A 21,540-nucleotide genomic window follows, 5' to 3' on the forward strand; every position below is an offset into this window, starting at 1 on the left:
CTACAGCATCGGGCTCTGAAACTGTCTCACCACCTGTTTGAAGATTTTTGAGAATACTCAATCTTTTTAAACTCAAATAAATAAAAACGTAAATTTGAAAAAAAAAATGCAATGTACTTTTGTTTATTTATGTATTATATTTATTGCATCGAACTCTTTATGCAGAAAAAAAAGTCAGGAAATTGTGTATTTTCCCATAAGCATATATTTGTTTACAAATATGTCCTTATTTATTTTTTTCTTCCATTTTCTCGGATATTCTTTTAGCATTAGTTATCCACAGAGAATTTAATGGGTAGAAAGAGAAACAATAATTGTTATATATGGGTAAATATTATATTGAATTCTTTAAGATAAAATTAAGATTGAATATGTTAAAGCATCTTTTCAGTTTTCCATGTCGTTTTATTGGGTTGTGAGTTTTGAATTCTGTGACTTTATATTTCACGCTCTCTCATCGACTCACTCTCTCTTTCTATCTCTCTTCTCTCAAACACACATACACACACCATTGAAATTTGAAAATGGCCGACGCTTTAGTTACTGTTACTGCCGAGGCGATCCTGAAAAAGGTAGCATCCATAGCTGCCAACGAAATCGCCCTTGCTTGGGGTTACAAAGAGAAGTTGTACACACTTGAACGGACCTTGTAAATGATTCGTGCCAAGTTACAGGATGCCGAGATTCAGAAAGGTAAAAAACATGGTGTGATGGAGTGGCTGAAACAGCTAAAAGATGTGGTTGGTGAAGCTGATGATGTGGTGGATGAGGTTCACTATGAAATGTTGAGGCGTGAGGTAAAGAATCGAGATCGGGTGGCAATAAAGGTACCCTCTCTCCCAAGCTTGAAAAAGCTTTTCTTTCGTAGTGAAATGGGTCATAAAATCAAAAACATCAACGAAAAGTTGTCTCAAATCAATAAACAAGCAAACGAGTTGGGACTACAAAATGAACAGCCTGGCCCTGCTGTTCGAGATCGTCCCTACCCGGAGACAGATCCAAATTTAGGCGAATTCAAAGTTGTTGGGAGGGAGGATGATGAAGAGCGCATCATACACCTTTTAACGGAGTCCAGAAAAGAAGAAAAGCTTACGATTGTTCCGATTGTGGGAATGGGCGGGATGGGGAAGACCACTCTGGCTAAGTCCGTATACAATAAGCCAAAAATCCAGCAACATTTTGATGTGAAAGCTTGGTTGTGTGTGTCGGTTAAGGTTGATATCAACACACTTCTCGTAAAGATCTATGAATCTGTTGCAGGAGAGAAACCTAAGTTGGAAACAATGGTCAATTTAGTTCGAGATCTTGAAGAGAAGTTGGGCTCAAAAAGATATTTGCTAGTCCTGGATGATGTCTGGGATGAACAGAGATTATATTGGGAAGACTTTAGGAGTGTTATGATAAATGTGAAGTCCCAAATTGGAAGTAGCATTCTTGTTACTACCCGGAAACTTGACATCGGAACTAAGGCTATGGCGATGGATTCATGTCCTTTAAAAGGTCTTTCTAGTGATCATTGTTGGTACATCTTTAAAGAGAGATCGTTTCTACCAGGTCAATCACCACTAACCGAATTGGAGGAGATAGGGCGTGATATTGTGAAAAAGTGTCGTGGTTTACCGTTGCTAGTAAAGGTAATAGGAGGCATGTTGCAAAATTACAGTGACCCAGAAAAGTGGTTGTCCATCAAAAATAGCAAAGTCTGGGATCTAGAAGATGAAAGGGATAGAGTTGAAAAAAGCTTGCAACTAAGCTTTGATAATCTTCCTAATTCTATGGCTAAGCAATGCTTTGCATATTGTTCCATCTTTAAGAAAGATACACTCATGGAAAGGGAAGAACTGATCCAACTTTGGATGGCTTTTGGGTTGGTTCAAGCAGATGAGGAAAAAGACAAGGAGGTGGAGGATGTGGGAAATGATATTTTTCAAATTTTGGTTAGCAATTCATTGTTCCAAGATGTTGAAAGGGATGAGTATGGTCACATCACTTGTTGTAGCATGCATGATCTGGTGCATGATCTTTCATTATCACTTTCGAAACATGAAAGCTTATGTCTGGTGGATGCGATAAATGATGACATTGCATGTATCCCTCAGGTTAAACATCTCGCTTTTTACCAAGAACAGAACTACAAATTGGCAGCGGAGGTTTTTATGTTCATTGAAAGGAAGACGGTGGCTAGAACTTTGCATACATTGTTCATCAAAGGTGAAGTTGGGAAGAAGTTTTCATTTCAACGATTAAAGTGCATACGCATCCTAAAACTCAACGGAGATAGTATTGAGAAGTTAGACAATTCAATTGGAGAGTTGGTGCATCTTAGGTATCTTGATTTGTCAAAGACGGATATTAGTGTTCTTCCTAAATCTATTGGTAAACTATACCACTTACAAACTCTGAAGTTGCAAAATTGCTATCATGTTAACAAGTTTCCAAAAACCATGAGAAATTTGATAAGCCTGCGATATTTCATTTATGACGAAAGCATTCCCTCCAATATTGTGGGACAATGGACTCTTATCCGAAAATTGCCTTCCGTCAAAGTGCTTAGAAGGAAGGGACATGGTATTGAAGAGCTACGCCATTTGAATAACCTTACTGGAAAGCTCTGTATTGTCGATCTAGAAAATGTTAGGAGCAAAGAGGATGCTGTCAAGGCAGATTTATCGAGAAAGAAAAATTTATACGATATTGAGTTCAATTGGAGTGAGAATGATCAAGGCTCCAACAGAGTTGTTGACAAGGATGTATTGGAAGGCTTGCAGCCCCCTGGAGGTGTTAAAATATTGAAAATTATAAATTTTTGTGGTGATAATTTTCCAGATTGGGTAACGAAGATGGCAATCCATATCGAAGGGAAAAGGACTCCCCTTGACAAGCTGGTGGAGATCAGATTATATGGATGTAGCAGCTGCCTCTCTTTTCCGACCCTTGAGCACCTTCCACATCTTCGGGATCTTTGGTTGGGGGGTATGGACAGCTTGACATGCTTAAGGAGTTCCAATGTTACCGGATCAAACAAGCCTTTGTCTCCATCGTTGAGATCGCTCTGGTTAATGGGTATGAAAAGGCTGGAAAAGTGGATAGATGGAGAACCCAACAGCTCAAAAATGATATCCCCTGTCCTTGAGAAGTTGGTCATTTGGAGGTGCCCAAAGATTATTCTCTTAGATGAATGCCATCCCCACCCTCTTGTTTCCTTAATTATCCAGAACTGCCCTGGTCTGGCGTCAATTAAGAGCATACAAGGCCTTACATCTCTTGAATCTTTATCTATCAAGAGGTGCCTGTCAATCACTTTATCTGTAGGAGCTGCCTCTCTCTTCCAACGCTTGAGAACCTGCCACATCTTCGGGATCTTGAGTTGGAGGATATAGACAGCTTGACATTCTTAAGTAGTCCCGATGTTACTGGATTAAAAAAGCCTTTGTCTCCATCGTTAAGATCGCTGAAACTATCGCGTATGTTCAGCCTGGAAAAGTGGATAGATGGAGCAACCAATAGCTCAACAATGATATCGCCTGTCCTCGAGAAGTTGGAAATCAATGATTGCCCAAAGATTATTCTCTTAGATGAATGTCATCCCCATCCTCTTGTTTCCTTAGAAATTAGAGCCTGCACAGGTCTGGTGTCTATTAAGAGCATACAAGGCCTCACATCTCTTGAATCTTTAAAAATTGCCATGTGTCCTAGTCTCTCAGAAATAACCAATTTACTCAACCAGTGTCATTCTTTGAATACTTTGCAAATTAGCAACTGCAGCAAACTGACTTCCTTGCCTCACAAAATGTTTGACTGTTTTGCCTTCTTAAATGAGTTGAGAGTTGGTCTGTTCTCAAAGGAGCTCGATTCTTTCCCGAGTCTCCAAGGCATCGAGAAGTTAAGGGACCACCTTCACTCGTTAGAATTGAGAGGTTGGGATCATTGGGAGTCGATACCTGAAGCAATACAACACCTCACCTCACTCAATGGGTTAGAAATAGATGGATTCGGAATACAAGAGCTGCCTATGTGGTTAACCAACATGCCATCTATCCGACATTTGAACTTTAATGAATGCAAGGGGCTAAATAAAGAAACAGTTAGACGGGGAGCACCACAGGAAGCAACTGATGTCACACTAAATAATGAAGAATGTTAATTAATTAGGTATTTGAGTGTGTTGGTGTTGTTAGATAGTTCTAGAGTTATCTAGTATGTAGTAAGTGTATACTAGTATCTAGAACCTTCCTAAGAGGCCTATAAATAGGTGTGGAGCTCATCCAACATCTAACCATCCAAGAAAGCCTCAAAGAGAGCAAAGTGTGTAGTAGTCTCACAAAGTGTAAGGTCTTCTTAAATGTCTAAATAAAAGTCTTGTTTCCCATACAAAGAGTCGTGTTCAACAATCTGGTATCAGAGCAAGGTTTCTTGATAGTGAGAACGAGTGATTCTCGTTGTATCGTGAGTAGTTTGTGACTCTGCAAGTTTAGTGTCGAAACTAGCTTGTTTGGTATTACCGAGGTACTACCAACACGATGGGTGATCTCCAAGTCATCGGAGGAATCAAGAAACTCAACAACAACAACTACAAAACATGGGAAACATGTATGAAGTCCTACTTACAAGGACAAGATCTATGGGAGGTCGTTGGCGGAAGCGAAACCACGCCTCCGGAGGAAGATGTTAATGGCGCTCTACGCAAATGGAAAATCAAAGCAGGCAAAGCAATGTTTGCCTTGAAGACCACAATCGAAGAAGAGATGTTGGAGCATATTCGGGACGAGAACACACCGAAAGAAGCTTGGGACACGTTTGTGACGCTTTTCTCAAAGAAGAATGATACAAGACTACAACTTTTGGAGAACGAGCTATTATCAATCTCACAACGTGACATGACGATTGCTCAATATTTCCACAAGGTCAAGTCGATATGTCGGGAGATTACTGAACTAGATCCGCAATCCGTCATTACAGAAGCTCGAATGAAGAGGATCATCATCCATGGACTGAGGCCGGAATATAGAAGCTTCATTACTGCTGTACAAGGATGGCCCGTTCAACCATCACTTGTAGAGTTTGAGAATTTGTTGGCCAGCCAAGAAGCTATGGCTAAGCAAATGGGAGGCATCACGCTGAAGAGTGAAGAAGAAGCACTCTACACAAGTAAAAGTCGGAGGAATTTCAAGCCACCTTCTAAAGAAGGATACAAAAATGCTGACAAAGGGAAGAGTCAGCCAGGAACCTCACAACCATGGAGATCTCAAAAGACCGACAATAAGAGTTCTCGGGGGAGGAGGTTCGAAGGCAACTGCAATAATTGTGGAAAGTGGGGCCACATGTCCAAAGATTGTTGGTCAAAGAAAAAGTCTGTGGAAAGCAATGTCGTAACTTCCAAAAAGGAAATAGATGATGAATGGGATGCTGGGGCATTATGCGTCATAGAAGAAAACGAGTTGGCGCTCATGGCAATGATGGGAGAGCGTATCAACTATGAGAATGACTGGATCATTGATTCAGGATGCTCTAATCACATGACTGGTGATCAGAACAAACTACAAGACGTGAAGGAGTACAAAGGGAGTCGCATGGTACTTACAGCCAACAATGCACGACTTCCAATTACTCAGATTGGCAAAACAACGATCATGCCAGGTAATAAATCTGACATGGTGTCACTACATAATGTCTATCACGTGCCAGGTATGAAGAAGAACTTGTTATCGGTATCGCAACTAACATCATCAGGAAACTACGTCTTGTTTGGCCCACAAGATGTGAAGGTCTATCGAGATCTTAAAATATCAGAAAAGCCAACAATGGAAGGACGGAGAGTGGAGTCCATCTATGTTCTCTCCGCAGAATCTGCCTATGTAGATAAGACTCGTAAGAACGAGACAACAGATCTATGGCATGCACGACTGGGACATGTTGGTTATCACAAGTTGAAGGTAATAATGGAGAAATCCATGCTCAGTGGCTTACCTCAACTTGAAGTTAAAACAGATGTTTGTGCTGGATGTCAGTATGGTAAAGCTCATCAATTACCATACAAGGAGTCAAATTTTAGAGCAAAGAAGCCACTAGAGTTAATTCACTCGGATGTGTTCGGTCCAGTCAAGCAGACATCAATTAGCGGGATGCGGTACATGGTGACGTTCATTGATGATTATTCGAGATATGTGTGGGTTTTCTTCATGAAAGAAAAATCTGAAACATTCTCAAAGTTTCTAGAATTCAAGACAACGGTCGAAGGAGAAGTGAGAAAGAAGATTCGGTGTCTACGCTCAGACAATGGAGGAGAATACACCTCGGAAGAATTCAATAGCTATCTAAAAGAATGTGGTATACGTCATCAATTCACATGTGCCAACACACCTCAACAAAATGGTGTAGCTGAGAGAAAGAATCGACATCTTGCAGAAATTTGTCGAAGCATGCTACACGCGAAGAATGTCCCAGGAAGATTTTGGGCTGAAGCAATGCGAACTGCTGCCCATGTGATCAATAAACTTCCCCAACCAAGGTTAGGTTTCATCTCACCATTTGAGACACTATGGAACATGAAACCTACTGTTAGCTACTTCCGAGTATTTGGTTGTGTCTGCTACGTATTTGTACCTAGTCATTTACGTAGCAAGTTTGACAAGAAAGCAGTCAGGTGTATATTTGTTGGATATGACAATCAAAGAAAAGGATGGAGGTGTTGTGATCCAACAAGCGGAAGATGCTACACTTCAAGAGATGTAGTGTTCGATGAAGCATCTTCATGGTGGTCCTTAGAGAAGAAAGTATTACCAGACTCGGAAAATATTGAAGAAGTTTTAAAACAAAAGATGGGGGAGCAAACTGCACACATTTGGTCAAGTGTTGATACACCTGAAGATCTGAGTGATACTGATGTCATTGAGCAAGAAGTAACTCAAGCAAGTGATGCCGGTGAAAGGGAGACGCCGCCTCCACAACTTCGAAGGACGGAAAGAATCCGAAAGCCTAATCCCAAGTATGCTAATGCGGCCATTTTAGAAGACGGTGTTAAAGAGCCGGAGACATATGAAGAAGCAATTAAGAATAAAGCTTGGCAGAAGGCAATGGAAGAAGAAGTTACAGCCTTAAAGCATAATCAAACGTGGGAACTGGTACCTAGACCAAGAGATATAAAACCCATTTCCTGCAAGTGGGTTTATAAACTAAAGCGACGCACAGATGGATCAATGGAAAGATACAAGGCTCGTTTGGTGGCTCGAGGGTTCTCACAACAATATGGACTGGACTATGATGAAACATTTAGTCCAGTGGCGAAGATAACTACTGTACGGGTGCTGCTAGCTCTTGCAGCTAGTAAAGACTGGAAATTATGGCAGATGGATGTGAAGAATGCTTTCTTGCATGGAGAATTAGATCGGGCGATCTACATGAACCAACCAAAGGGATTTGAGGATGCAGTTAATCCCACTCATGTGTGCTAGCTGAGAAAAACTCTTTACGGATTGAAGCAGGCACCAAGAGCCTGGTATGGTAAGATTGCTGAGTTTCTTACCCGAAGTGGTTATTCAGTTGCACATGCAGACTCAAGCCTGTTCGTCAAAGAAAAAGAAGGGAAGTTGGCAATTGTGTTGGTTTATGTGGATGACTTGATCATCACCGGGGATGACGAAAGAGAAATCCATCAAACAAGAGAAAATCTATCGGTGCGATTCCAAATGAAAGAGTTGGGGGAGCTTAAACACTTCTTGGGGTTAGAAGTTGATCGTACAAAGGAAGGGTTGTTCCTCTGCCAACAAAAGTATACAAGAGATATACTTCAAAAGTTTGGCATGTTGGAGTGTAAGCCAGTATCAACACCAATAACACCTCACTTTCATTTAATTGATAATAATAAAAATAGAAAATTAGATAATTAGTAAAGGAGTTTCATTTATGGGTTAATCTCATAAAAAACCATATATTTTGTGTTTTTTCAGGATTAAACCACATCATGATATATATTTTCATTTTTTGCAAAAAAAAAAAAAAAAAAAAAAAAAAAAAAAAAAAAAACCCTAAACTTTGTCTTTTCTTCTGAAAAAAAACCCCTCAACCTTCTAAATGTTTCCAAATAAATCCTCGAATTTTTTAGTTTTTCCTGAAAAAAACCTCACATTATACAACTTTTTTTAAAGAAAAATGACTAAAAGGGCCAGAGGTCTTTTTCATGAAAAAATAAAGTTGAGGTTTAATCCGGAAAAAAAAAAACACAAAACCCTAATTCCAATTATAACATTGTAATAATGAAAATGATTTGTTTTTGAATGACATTGCAATAACTAACTAAATGGATTTTTTCAAAGTAGAATGTTGTAATAATAGGAATAAATGATAGTAAGATGTTATAAAAGACAAATGAATGAAAGTAGGTTGCTATTTCTTGCAATTAATGAAAGAAAGAAAGAAAATGTTAAAGGTGATTACCTTGTAATTAACAGAGAAGGTTTCCATGCCAGTGATCAAGGGCTCTTCTTCTACAACATCAGCCTCTGAAACTGACTCACCACCACCACCACCTGTTTGAAGATCTTTCAGAATGCTCAGTCTCTTTAACAAAGAACCTGTGTCCTGAAAAAGACATATTAATTAATAAAATATTAATTAATTAATTATTTCTCAAAGTGGAATGTTGTGATTTGCCGTTGCTATTAAATGTAATAGGAGGTATGTTGCAAAATTACAATGACCCGGAGAAGTGGTTGGCCGTCAAAAATAGCAAAGTTTGGGATCTAGAAGATGAAACGAAGAAAGTTCAAAAGAGTTTGGAACTGAGCTTTGATAATCTCCCCAATTCTATGGCCAAGCAATGCTTTGCATATTGTTCCATCTTTAAGAAAGATAAGGTTATGGAAAGGGAGGAACTGGTCCGACTTTGGATGGCTTTAGGGTTGGTTCAAGCAGATGAGGAAAAAGACAAGGAGGTGGAGGATGTGGGAAATGATATTTTTCAAATTTTGGTTTGCAATTCATTGTTCCAAGATGTTGAAAGGGATGAGTATGGTCACATCACTCGTTGTAGCATACATGATTTGGTGCATGATCTTTCATTATCACTTTCAAAACATGAAAACTTATGTCTGGTGGATGCGACAAATGACGACATTGCATGTATCCCTCAGGTTAAACATCTCGCTTTTTACCAAGAAGAGAACGAGGATGATGAATTCACAGCCAAGGTTTCTATGTTGATTGAAAGGAATACAGTTGCTAGATCTTTGCATACATTGTTCATCAAAGGTGAAGTTGAGAAGAAGTTTTCATTTCAACGATTAAAGTGCATACGCTTCCTAAAATCAAAGGAGATAGTATTGAGAAGATAGACGATTCGATTGGAGGGTTGAGGTATCTTAATTTGTCATCTACGAAGATCCGTGTTCTTCCTGAATCGATTGGTAAATTATACCACTTGCAAACTCTAAAGTTGCCTAATGACATTAAGCAATTTCCAGAAGCCACGAGAAATTTGATAAACCTGCGATATTTTGTGTGCGACTCAAACATTCCCACCAATATCGCAGGACAGTGGATTTTTATTCGAAATTTGCCTTCTGTGAAAGTGCTTAGAAGGAAGGGACATGGTATTGAAGAGCTACGCCATTTGAATAACCTTAGTGGGAGGCTCCGTATTTCCAATTTAGAAAATATTAGGAGCAAAGAGGATGCTGTCAAGGCAGATTTATCTAGAAAGAAAAATTTATACAAGATTCAATTCGAATGGAGTTAGAACCGTGGAGGTGCCAATGGAAACGATGTGGGTGTATTGGAAGGCTTGCAACCCCCACAAGATGTAAAAAAATTGACAATTATTAATTTTTCTGGTGATAATTTTCCGGATTGGGTGATGAAGATGGCAATCCATATTGAAGGGAAATGGACGCCCCTTGACAAGCTGGTGGAGATTAGATTATCTGGATGTAGCAGCTGCCTCTCTCTTCCGACGCTTGAGCACCTACCACATCTTCGGGAACTTGAGTTATTGGGAATGGACAACTTGACATGTTTAAGGAGTTGCGATGTTACCGGATCAACCAAGCCTTTGTCTCCATCATTGAGATCGCTCCGACTAGATCGTATGGAAAGACTGGAAAAGTGAATAGACGGAGAACCCAACAGCTCAAAAATGATATCGCCTGTCCTCGAGAGGTTGGAGATTACTTATTGCCCAAAAATTATTCTCTTAAATGAATGCCATCCCCATCCTCTTGTGTCCTTAAAGATATCGCGTTGCACAGCTCTGGTGTCCATTAAGAGCATACAAGGCCTCACATCTCTCGTATATTTACAAATTTTCTGTTGTGATAGTCTTTTAGGAATAACCAATTTGCCTAACCAGTGTCATTCTTTGAAGACTTTGTCTATTAGCCATTGCAACAACCTGACTTCCTTGCCTCATGAAATGTTTGACTGTTTTGCCTTCTTAAACGAGTTGAGAGTTGGTCCGTTTTCGAAGGTGCTCGATTCTTTCCCAAGTCTCCAAGGCATCGAGAAGTTAAGGAACCACCTTCACTCGTTAGAATTAAATGGTTGGGATCACTGGGAGTCAATGCCAGAAGAAATACAGCACCTCACTTCACTGACTGCGTTAACCATATATAGATACGGAATGTGAGAACTACCCATGTGGTTAACCAACATGTCATCCATCCGACATCTGGAGTTCTATAAATGCAAGGGGCTAAATAAAGAAATAATTAGACAGGGAACGCCAAGGGAAACAATTGTTCTCAGATTATATAATGAAGAGTATTAATTAATTAGTTATTTGAGTGTGTTGGTTGGTGTATATATAGATATGTTGTATCAGTCAGATCATTCCTCCTCTTGTCTCTTGCTTAATCATAAACTCTCTCCTCCCTTACTATCCAAATTGTACCCAAACATTTGTCTTGTTCAAGTATAGAGACAAGTACAAAAGATGGGTAAAAGTCCAAACATTTTATAAATTTGATACTAAATATCCCAAAACTCTTCTCTCACTTATAACTTACAGTTATCGCAATTGATCGACCAATTTCATAACTTTTAGTTGTGCTTAATATACTTTCATGATTCATCATATATCTAATACATTGCATGATGGCTCTCGTCCATTGTAACTGATTTGTACTATATGATTTGCTGTTACCCTGTTATGCATTCTTAACAATGATTAAATGTCCATTTTATTTGTGTTATTAACTTGGAAAGGTTTCTACAAGTTAATTATTAATGCAGGTTTTACTTTTAGTGGTTGTATTGGTCATAAAGCTAAAGTTCAAGGACTGGCAGTTAATCTAAAGAACTTGTGAGCTACAGAATAAAGTACTGGGGCTGATCCTGGCTGAGGATAACAGAAGTTATTAAAAGTTTTTCCAGACTCCAGTCATATTCTACACGTTCAGATGGAACCAAGTGAATCCAATTGATTTCGGTTTTCAAGACGCAAATCCGAATAATACAAATTAAATTCAAATCCAATCTGAAGTCTGAACCAACCAAATTATAAATTCGATTGGATCGGTTTTTAAAATTCGGTTTTCAATCAACAAAAACAGCATCACATAAAACTCCATATCATTTCAATAACAACAAACAACTTGTGTTTGGCTAAATCAAATCCAGATGATCCATGTTATACTACTACGAAATCTACACAAGTGGTTAATCATGCAAGCAAAAACACTTTCATTCCAAAACATATATATACATAAAACCAATACAATCAACAATCAACAAGCAAACTGTAAACTTCAACTAAAAAAAATCTACATGTGGTGATCCATACCAACACCAAGAATCAACTGTGCAAGATGAGTCAAATATGGTTCTGCTTGTGCCCTGCTGCTCAATATTGGTCTTAAACTCTCCGGCTCACTACTGAACTCCCTCTCAAATTTCCTGTCAAAAATCACTCCATCCCTTCAGACATATACATACATACACATACACATACATACATACATACATACATACATAGAAAGAAAAAGAGAAATATGGGGGGTATAGTTTTTAGATCTTACAGGACACATTCGATGACTGTAGACTCATCTGTGGGTGAATTTGGTTTTTTGGAAGACTTTCTTAGCTTCAAAACCTTTAGATTTTCCAAGGAAGATGAATGCAAATCATCAAAGGAACTGTTTGAATCAGGAGCTTCAATGGAGCTCATTAGCCACCGAGTTGCAGAAGCATACTGAAGGCATACAAGTTTCAGTTTCTCAAATTTCTGCATTCACCCCAAAAACACATTACTATTAGAACAAACACAAACCTTGTATATTATATGACTATTTCCTTTTTAACTAACGGAGACATGACTTCGGGCCCCATTAAGTCATGTATGGGTATAAGTGACTGAACAGATAATGATGTATGTCTGACTAAATGACCATTTTACCCTTACATTCCAAAAAAAATTTAAGAATATTCATCAATTTTTAAAATGAAAAAGTACTTATAACCTCATTAAGTAAAAAAGAAACAACGCCTTAATGTGGTAGGTTACATATCAATGTTTCTTTTTTACCAACCTTTTTATGAATTTGACTTTCATTTAACTTTTCCTTCTATTTCCCCAAGTGGGTTGTCATTTTCTAAAATATTTTTTAAACATTAGTAATCTAGACAAGACTTTATACAGACAAGACTTTATACAGACAACACTTAATGGGGAAAAAAAAGAAACAAGAAACAAGGTCTATTACATGTGATGTTTCTTTTTTCACAATGTATGCAAGGAAATAATGCCTAGTGGAAATCATATTAAATGTGCATATTGCTCCTTCATTTTTCCATATTGTATTTTGTAAAATTAGATTTGCAAATTTTAGAGCATTATGAATAGGAATGCTGCAAACCTTGAGGAGGATTGGTGAAAGAAGTGAACATTCCTTGAGACACTTCTCCATGAAAAAGTCATGATATTGAATTACCTATTTTCATACAAATATTAGAACCACACATAAGAAAAAACTAACAACTTACATTCATTTATTTGTGAAATATAGCAATGTACTTTCTATATTTCTTTTACAAGCATTGTAGTACCATTTTTTTTTCTTCATATTAGAACATTAAATTTTTAACAATTTACCCAACTAGAGAAGTGAAAATTACTTTGTATTTGGATGACATTACTATAACTGGGTAGATTTTCAAAGCACAATAAACAAATTAACAGAAGTACATTGCTATTTCTTGCATTTTAACCCAAGAGTTGAGAGGAATAAAAATCAACATATACATCATCTATGCTCTTTTCATTTTTAAGTTTATTATGCATAACATGTCAATTTGGTTCAAGAACCTAAAACAAGATAAAAAGAATATGTTATTCAATCATAATAATATAATATCACTTCCACCTTTGTTGGTTGACAAAAGAACTAAAAAGAGATAAATAACCACATTAACATTGGAGTAATACAATAAATAGGAAAGAGCAATATATTTATATTTCTTCACCCATAAACAACAACATACTTATAGCATGAAACTTACGCAATATACTTTATTTTTTACATAACATACTTACTGTTTTATTGATAATAACTGGATACTGTTATTATTGGTAAGGAAATATAAGTACATTGTTATTTTAAAAACTTAAGAACATGGTTTTACTTTTACCTCAAAAGTTAGATAATGTAGAAGACTATTTATAAATTTAAGCATATTCTTGCATAGTATTGATGATGTAGAGATTGCAGTTCCATGCATATCACGTGCACGTGCACCCTACAACAACAAGAAAAGTGTAATTACAAAAAAAAATAAAGAGTAAAATTAAAAGGAGATATTTTTATTTTATAATAAATATTTATATCAGGGATATTCAGTCTCATACTTGATGTAGTTGCCAGGCTGCACAAAGCTGTCTGTGAACATGTTTGCAATGAAACAGAAATTGAAAAATTAATTGATATTTTGTCAGAGCTTTTCTTGATATCACAAGAGATAATGGCCATTGAACCTGTAACAAAAATAACAACTTACTATCATTTAACTGATAATTAGAAAAATAGAAAATTAGATAATTAGTAAAGGAGTTTCATTTATGGGTTAATCTCATAAAAGACCATATATTTTGTGTTTTTTTCGGGTTAAACCTCATCTGTATTTTTTTCATGATATATTTTTTCATTTTTTGCAAAAGAAACCCTTAACTTCGTTTTTTTTTTTCCGAAAAACACTCAACCTTCTAAATGTTTCCAAATAAATCTCGACTTTTTTAGTTTTTCCTGAAAAAAACCTCACATTATACAACTTTTTCTAGAGAAAAATGACTAAAAGGGCCGGAGGTCTTTTTCATGAAAAAATAAAGTTGAGGTTTAATCCGGAAAAAACACAAAATATAAGGTCTTTTATGAAATTAACCCTAATTCCAATTATAACATTGTAATATTGAAAATGATTTGTATTTGAATGACATTGCTATAAATAACTAAATGGATTTTTTTCAAAGTAGAATGTTGTAATAGGAATAAATGATATTAAGATGTTATAAATAAATAATAAAGAAATGAATGAAAGTAGGTTGCTATTTGTTGTATTGAATGAAAGAAAGAAAGAAAATGTTAAAGGTGATTACCTTGTAATTAACAGAGAAGGTTTCCATGCCGGTGATCAAGTACTCTTCTTCTACAACATCAACTGTCTCACCACCACCACCACCACCTGTTTGAAGATCTTTCAGAATGCTCAGTCTCTTTAACAAAGAACCTATGTCCTGAAAAAGGCATAAAAAATTAATTAATTAATTCTGAAAGTAGAATGTTAAGTGTAATGGGAATAAATGAAACTGACCACAGAACATGTGACATCTTCATGCAAAGGATCTGCTGCAGCTGCTGTTGAACGCAGTGCAAGGTCCAACAGAGACTGAAAATTAAACTCAAATAAATTAAAAAGTAAATTTTACAAAATAAAATAAAAAAATAGCAGTGTACTTTCATTTTCATTTATTTGTGTATTATATTTATAACATCAAACTCTTTATGCAGAAAGAAAGTCAGGAAATCGAGTATTTTTCCATAAGTCATCTGTTTATAATTGTCATTTATTTTCTCAGATGGAACTTAATGGGTAAAAAGAGAGTGAGAAACGATAATTCTTATATATGGATAACTTCTATCCCTAACTATACATATGGATGATACAAATAAGAGCAAATTACAGAAAAAACATTATATTTTGGGCAACTTTGCAGTTTAACTAACCATTTCTACTTTATTTATTTTTTCCAATCAAAAAAACCATTAAAGTTTCAGACATATTTCCAATTTAACAATTTTGACCTGATATAATAGGTCAAAAATGGCTAATTTGGAGAATTAGAATGGTTAGTTTGGGAAAATGTCTTAACTTTTATGGTTTGATTGGAAAGAATAAAGTTATCAGTGGTGTAATCACACTAATTACCCAAAATATACTCTGGTTTTTTTTAGTCAGATAATATGAGGTAAATGGAAAAAGACCTGAAGCTTCTCAACAGAGATCTCATTTGGTGTTTTATCAAGTTCATCACGTGCAATATCCATAAAATGAACCAAAAAATCACCCTGTATTTTTAACTCAATAAAATATAATTATTAATTTCAATTCAAAAACTTTAAACTACAAAAACACAACAATCAAAATTTAAGCTGATCCAAAGGAAGATAATGCTTAATAGAATGCAGCTTTCTAATGAGATCATACTGTTAACATTCAAAATAATAATTGGTCATTAAATATAGTTAAAAGAACTAAAAAATGCACCCATCAGGAAAATAACCCCACCTTGTCTTTCATGAGATTTAGTAATTCACCACTAGCAAAATCATAAGCAGATTTAATGCATTCAAGATAGTGATCATTCGACCCAAAGTTCATCAATTTTGAATTCTCCAGTGCAGGCAATTATAGATCACATATAAAAGCCTTTAATAATAATAATAATATGAGTAAATTACATTTTTCGTCCCTATGGTTTGTTCAATTTTAGAAATATGGTCCCACTAGTTTGATTTTTTTAATGGTTTATTCGTATAAAAGACCTTATATTTTGTGTTTTTCAGGATTAAACCTCAACTTTATTTTTTTCCTAAAAAAGACCTTGCATTTTTTTCCGATCTGGCCATTTTAGTCATTTTTTTTTCCGAAAAAACTTGTAAAATGTGAGGGTTTTTTGAGAAAAACTAAAAAAGTCAAGGGTTTATTTGGAAAAAGTTCGAAGGTTCATGGTATTTTTCGGGATTAGAAGTCCTGTTTTGGGGCAGATGTCTTTTGAGGAAGATTGTTGTATGGTATGAGATTCTTTTTGGTGGTGCTTATCAGGCTATTCGGTTTGGATCTATGTGATGCTAAGGGCGATTTCGAGGGCGAAATCTAATTCAAGTGGGGGAGAATTGTAACATCCTGACTTTGAGGTATAACATTTTTATATGTGAATAATGAGTTTGCCTGGGTGACTCGATAAGTTGGTGCCTCAACTCGTCGAGTAGAGTCGAGATTAGTCACGCGAGTTAATGAGCTGACTCGACGAGTCTGTATGCCGACTCGCCAAGTAGACGCTGGGTGGAGAAACCCTAAATTTCTGGGTTTGGGACCTATTTAAAGACATTTATAGCTTCATTTGCGGCTCATCATCCATTCTTCAACCCTGAGAGAAAACCCTAATCGCCATTAGAGCGAGAGAGTGAGAGAAGAGCTAAATTGGTGGTTGATGGTGCATTCTTTGAAGGAGAAGTGAAGAGTATTGAGGTTGGAGCAAGAGGAGACTTTGGATCTTCAGATTCAGCAGAGTTTTCTTGAGGTAAAGATGTTGACTTGCTCATCTTCTATGGAGATATTGATATGAGGGTTTTCTAGGGTTTTCTTCCATTGTTTAAAGTCATTGAGCCTTTTGTGTATGATTTGAGGTTGAAACCTCAGATCTGAAGTGTGGAGGGTCTTGAGAGCCCAAGGACCTGAACTTTAGTGAGCTAGAGACTAGACTTTGAGCATCCAACCCTTTGTAAAACTTTGTTTTGGCATTTATGGGCATATATGCCATGTATGAGCGTAAAGGTCGAGACTTTACGCAGCTCTTGTGCCTTTAAGGAAAAGATCTAGAGTCTAGTGTGGTAGATCTGACCTTAGACGTCTGAATGAGAAATTGGGTTAAGTAAACTCGTCGAGTCCATGAGCTGACTCGACGAGTCAGTTAGGGTTTGTCCCGATGTTCACGGCCATGCAATAACTCGGCTACTTGGGAGTCAACTCGACGAACTGAGTCAACCTCCACGAGACTTCTGAGGAAAATGAGGAGACTCGACGAGTCACATGGTGCACTCGGCGAGTCAGGTCAAATATGGACTATTGACTCGAGTTTGACTTCTGTTGACTTTAGGGTTTGGTCAACATGAGTAATGGAGACCCTGGAGGGGTAAAATGGTCTTTTACCATTCCAAGAGATTGGAGAGAGAGGGAGAACAACCTTCGGTGTATTTGAGTACGAGTAGAGTATTAATTAGAGATAATTATTCTATGTGTTAAGCGGAGGCTAGTTCGAGATTTCGTGTATGAGATTATACTTGCTAGCTTACGAGGTGAGTTTTCTCACTATACGTTACCTAGAGTGGTACTTATGTGTGACCGGAGGATCTTATGTACTTACATTGAGTATCGTGATATTCTGCCTTATGTTTTGTGATTCATGTTGTGCATTATGTCTTTGTGATTCATGTTGTGCATTATGTGTTTGTGATTTATGTTGTGCATTATTCTGAGCTTACCGAGTTAGGACTGGAGGGTCCACCCAAGTTTTTGGGACTGGAGGGTCCCACTGAAACACATTGACCAAAGGGTCTTACACTGTCATAGCCTCGAGTGGCTATTGAGCTGTGTGTGGTATTTTGGGGAACTCACTAAGCTTCGTGCTTACCGTGTTATGTGATATGTGTTTCAGGTACTTCTTTGGATCGCGGGAAGGCATCGGCTTGATTGTACACACGAGAGAGAAAAAGTTACGTTTCGAGGATCCTGGTTTATTAATCAAACGATTATGGAGTCGGTGTTCTGTTAATTCGATAATTGGAATTTCTGTAAAATGTGTTATGAGAATTCTGTGATTTTAAAACGAAAAATTTGTTTGAAAATTTTACGGTGTTACACTTCTCCATGAAAAAGTCATAATATTGAATTACCTATTTTATTAGAAAGACAAGCACACACAAGAAAAAATTAACAACTTTCATTTATTTGTGAAATATAGCGATGTACTTTTATATTTTTCTTTTACAACATTATAGTACCATTTTTTTCTTATTAGAGCATTAAACTTTTAACAATTTACCCAACTAGAGAAGTAAATATTGCTTAGTATTTGTATGGCATTGCTATAATTAGGTAGATTTTTTAAAGCACAATGTTTTAATACAAAAAGATGAAAGTAAGATGCTACAATAAACAAATCAACATATACCTCATCTATGCTCTTTGCATTTTCAAGTTTATTAAACATGCCAATTTGGTTCAAGAACCTAAAAAGAAGATATAAGAATACGTTATTCAATCATAATATTATAATCACTTCTACCTTTGTTGGTTGACAAAAGAATTAAAGAGAGATAAACAACCACATTAACATCGGATTAATAAATAAATAAATAGGAAATAGCAATATATTTATATTTCTTTTACCCATAATGACAACATACTTATAGCATGAAACTTACACAACGCACTTTATTTTTTACATAACATACTTACCTTTTTACTGATAATAGTTATATATTGTTATTATCGGTAAGGAAATGTAAGTGCATTGTTATTTTATGAACTTAAGAACATGGTTTTAGTTTTACCTCAAAAGTTAGATAATGAAGAAGGTTATTTATAAATTTAAGTATATTCCTACATAGTATTGATGATGTAGAGATTGCAGTTCCATGCATATCACGTGCACGTGCACCCTACAACAAGAAGAAAAGTGTAATTACAAAAATATATATATATAAAGAGTAAAATTAAAAGGAGATATTTTTATTTTATAATATAGGGATATTCAGTCTCATACTTGATGTAGTTGCCAGGCTGCACAAAGCTGTCTGTGAACATGTTTGCAATGAAACAGAAATCGAAAAATTAATTGATATTTTGTCAGAGTTTTTCTTGATATCACAAGAGATAATGGCCATTGAACCTGTAACAAAAATAACAACTTACTTTCATTTAACTGATAATTAGAAGAATAGAAAATTAGGTAATTAGTAAAGTAGTTTCATTTATGGGTTAATCTCATAAAAGACGTTATATTTTGTGTTTTTTCCGGATTAAACCTCATCTTTACTTTTTTCATGATATTTTTTTCATTTTTTTGCGGAAAAAACCCTTAACTTTGTCTTTTTTTTCCGAAAAAAACACTCAACCTTCTAAATACTTCCAAATAAATCATCGACTTTTTTAGTTTTTCTTGAAAAAAAACCTCACATTATACAATTGTTTTTTAAAGAAAAATGACTAAAAGGGCTAGAGGTCTTTTTAGAATCAAATCCACGAAAAATTTATGATTTTAGACCTTCAATACAAGTCGGAAATTTTTTGAATCTTACCTGCAGTTTTTACCAAAATAAAAGGACCAATTTTGCAGCTTTTTTCTGAAATTAGTTTTGAATATGTAATAGCATCTTTTCTATTGAATTATTTTAAACAATGGGTCTTCCACGTCGTTTTATTGGGCTGTGAGTTGTGATTTCTATGAGGCTACCCCATTGGTAGTTTTGGAAAAAAAAAATTACATAAATACGGGCAGCCTAGGCCACACCACGATCCAAGTTACCAACTTATTTTGATGCAATGTGTTTATTATTATTAAGGGGATAGATATATTATTTTTTGATAAAAGTTATTATCATTAAAAAAATCAATTTTATTTCAATAAAAAATAAAAATAAAAGATTAAAATTCATGATTTTTTGTTCTCTATAAATAGAGTATAATATTTATATAGTTCTGATTTATTTTTATTATATATATATATTTTTTTTAAAAATAATACTAGGTTTGGGTTGGGTTATTAAGGAGTATGAATAATTGGATTGGTTGAGTTGGATAGATAGAAAAAAAAATTAATTTTTTATATGAAAGTCAGATTAGGTTGGGTTGCTAATCGGATAGTTTGTCTACACCGAAAATTGTTATGATGTCCTATTCGACATGACAAGCGTTAGACCATATATATTCATTTTCCTATTCCTTTTATATTTCAGTTCAACCCCTTTTAGTTAATATAACTATAGAAGTAATCATTTATTTATGACACTTTCTATTGTCTTTTTTATAATACAAATTGTGTTTTTTTTAAATTATTTATATACCGAAAATGATTTATTTATGACATTTTTTATTTTCTATTTTTGTTTTAGTACAAAGTGTATATTTTTTTTCTAATTTTTGTATGTATCGAAAATAGTGAAATGAAAATGTTACACAAACAATATAAGTAAAAATTAAAAATATCAACAAGATTTATTATATTATCAATACAATTTTTTTATTTTGCGGATGAGCCTTTCGTAAATCAAAATAAATAATAACAACAATTATTATGTGGTGCATCTTGTCGAATTATATATTTACTCAGACATTATACATGATTTCAAATCCAATAGAACGTTTACAAAACTTAAGGTATTAGATACAATTTTTGTAAATAAAATTTAACATAATCGCCACCATGAAAGTTGACGATAACATCAATCGAACAATATGAGATGTCTTACGGGTCATGCCAAACCAAAAGTATGTCGACAAACTTTTTTTTTCTTCAAAATAAATATTTACACCATTCTCTTTAGCAATGAGAAAAAACTACTATATGACATCATCAACCAATATCGTCCTGGCGTAAAACCCGATCCAGAAAAATAACTATTTTAAAACTAAAAAGAAAGAAAATCAAAGGATATATATATATATATATATATATATATATATATATATATATATATATATATATAAAACTGAAAAAGATAAAAATAATAGACAAATAGAAATTATAGAAGAATATATATAACATTATTTATGTTAAAAATAAAAAAATGATTAGAGTAATAAATAATATGATAAATAGAGGATCATAAATGTAGAATTTATTTATATATGAATATATTCAATTTTTACTTTATAATTAAAACGAAATAATATATGATATAAAATTATATTGTGAAAAACGTAAAATAAATAAATTAAAATTCTAAACATGGATCTTAAAAAGGAAAAACCAGAATGTATAATTTTTAACAAAGGGCAAAAAAGTAGAAAGTAATATAAGTAAAAAAGCATACATGTAGTTTGTAATATTAATTATGTTTGATTGTTTAATGGTTTTAGTTGTTCTTGTAGTTAAGTGATCGTGATTTATATTTTAAATACTAAAGGGAGAAAAATAGAAAATAATATATAAGTAAAGGATTAAGTTTATTTTTTGGATTGAACTGTAGGTAATCGTTGTGTCAGGAATATTGACTATAGGATTAATAGGCGTGTTTAACAACTCCCTGACGTTATATTTCACCCTTTCTCATTGAC

General features: G+C 35.0%; 1 protein-coding gene and 1 pseudogene across 2 annotated transcripts; one reads left to right on the plus strand and one right to left on the minus strand.

Annotated features, from left to right (window-relative positions):
* Nucleotides 1-505: 505 nt before the first annotated feature.
* Nucleotides 506-4,144, plus strand: LOC145157542 (putative disease resistance protein RGA3). The gene is made up of 3 exons (XM_079076568.1): nucleotides 506-2,778; nucleotides 2,827-3,136; nucleotides 3,313-4,144. The coding sequence occupies exons 1-3, from the start codon at nucleotides 654-656 to the stop codon at nucleotides 4,142-4,144; spliced, it is 3,267 nt and encodes a 1,088-aa protein (XP_078932694.1). The 5' UTR covers nucleotides 506-653.
* A 7,573-nt stretch (nucleotides 4,145-11,717) lies between these two features.
* LOC145157543 (gamma-tubulin complex component 2-like) lies at nucleotides 11,718-15,888 on the minus strand (annotated as a pseudogene). The gene is made up of 11 exons (XR_013737191.1): nucleotides 15,769-15,888; nucleotides 15,636-15,686; nucleotides 15,465-15,551; nucleotides 14,794-14,868; nucleotides 14,579-14,716; nucleotides 13,835-13,960; nucleotides 13,618-13,725; nucleotides 13,232-13,294; nucleotides 12,846-12,920; nucleotides 12,009-12,214; nucleotides 11,718-11,886 (listed from the first exon to the last, which is right to left on the minus strand). The product of XR_013737191.1 is annotated as a gamma-tubulin complex component 2-like (transcript).
* Between the last annotated feature and the right edge of the window lie 5,652 nt (nucleotides 15,889-21,540).

The sequence above is a fragment of the Lactuca virosa genome, chromosome 2 (assembly GCF_052849685.1).
Source record: "Lactuca virosa cultivar CGN04683 chromosome 2, Lactuca_virosa_CGN04683_v6, whole genome shotgun sequence".
Classification (NCBI taxonomy): domain Eukaryota; kingdom Viridiplantae; phylum Streptophyta; class Magnoliopsida; order Asterales; family Asteraceae; genus Lactuca; species Lactuca virosa.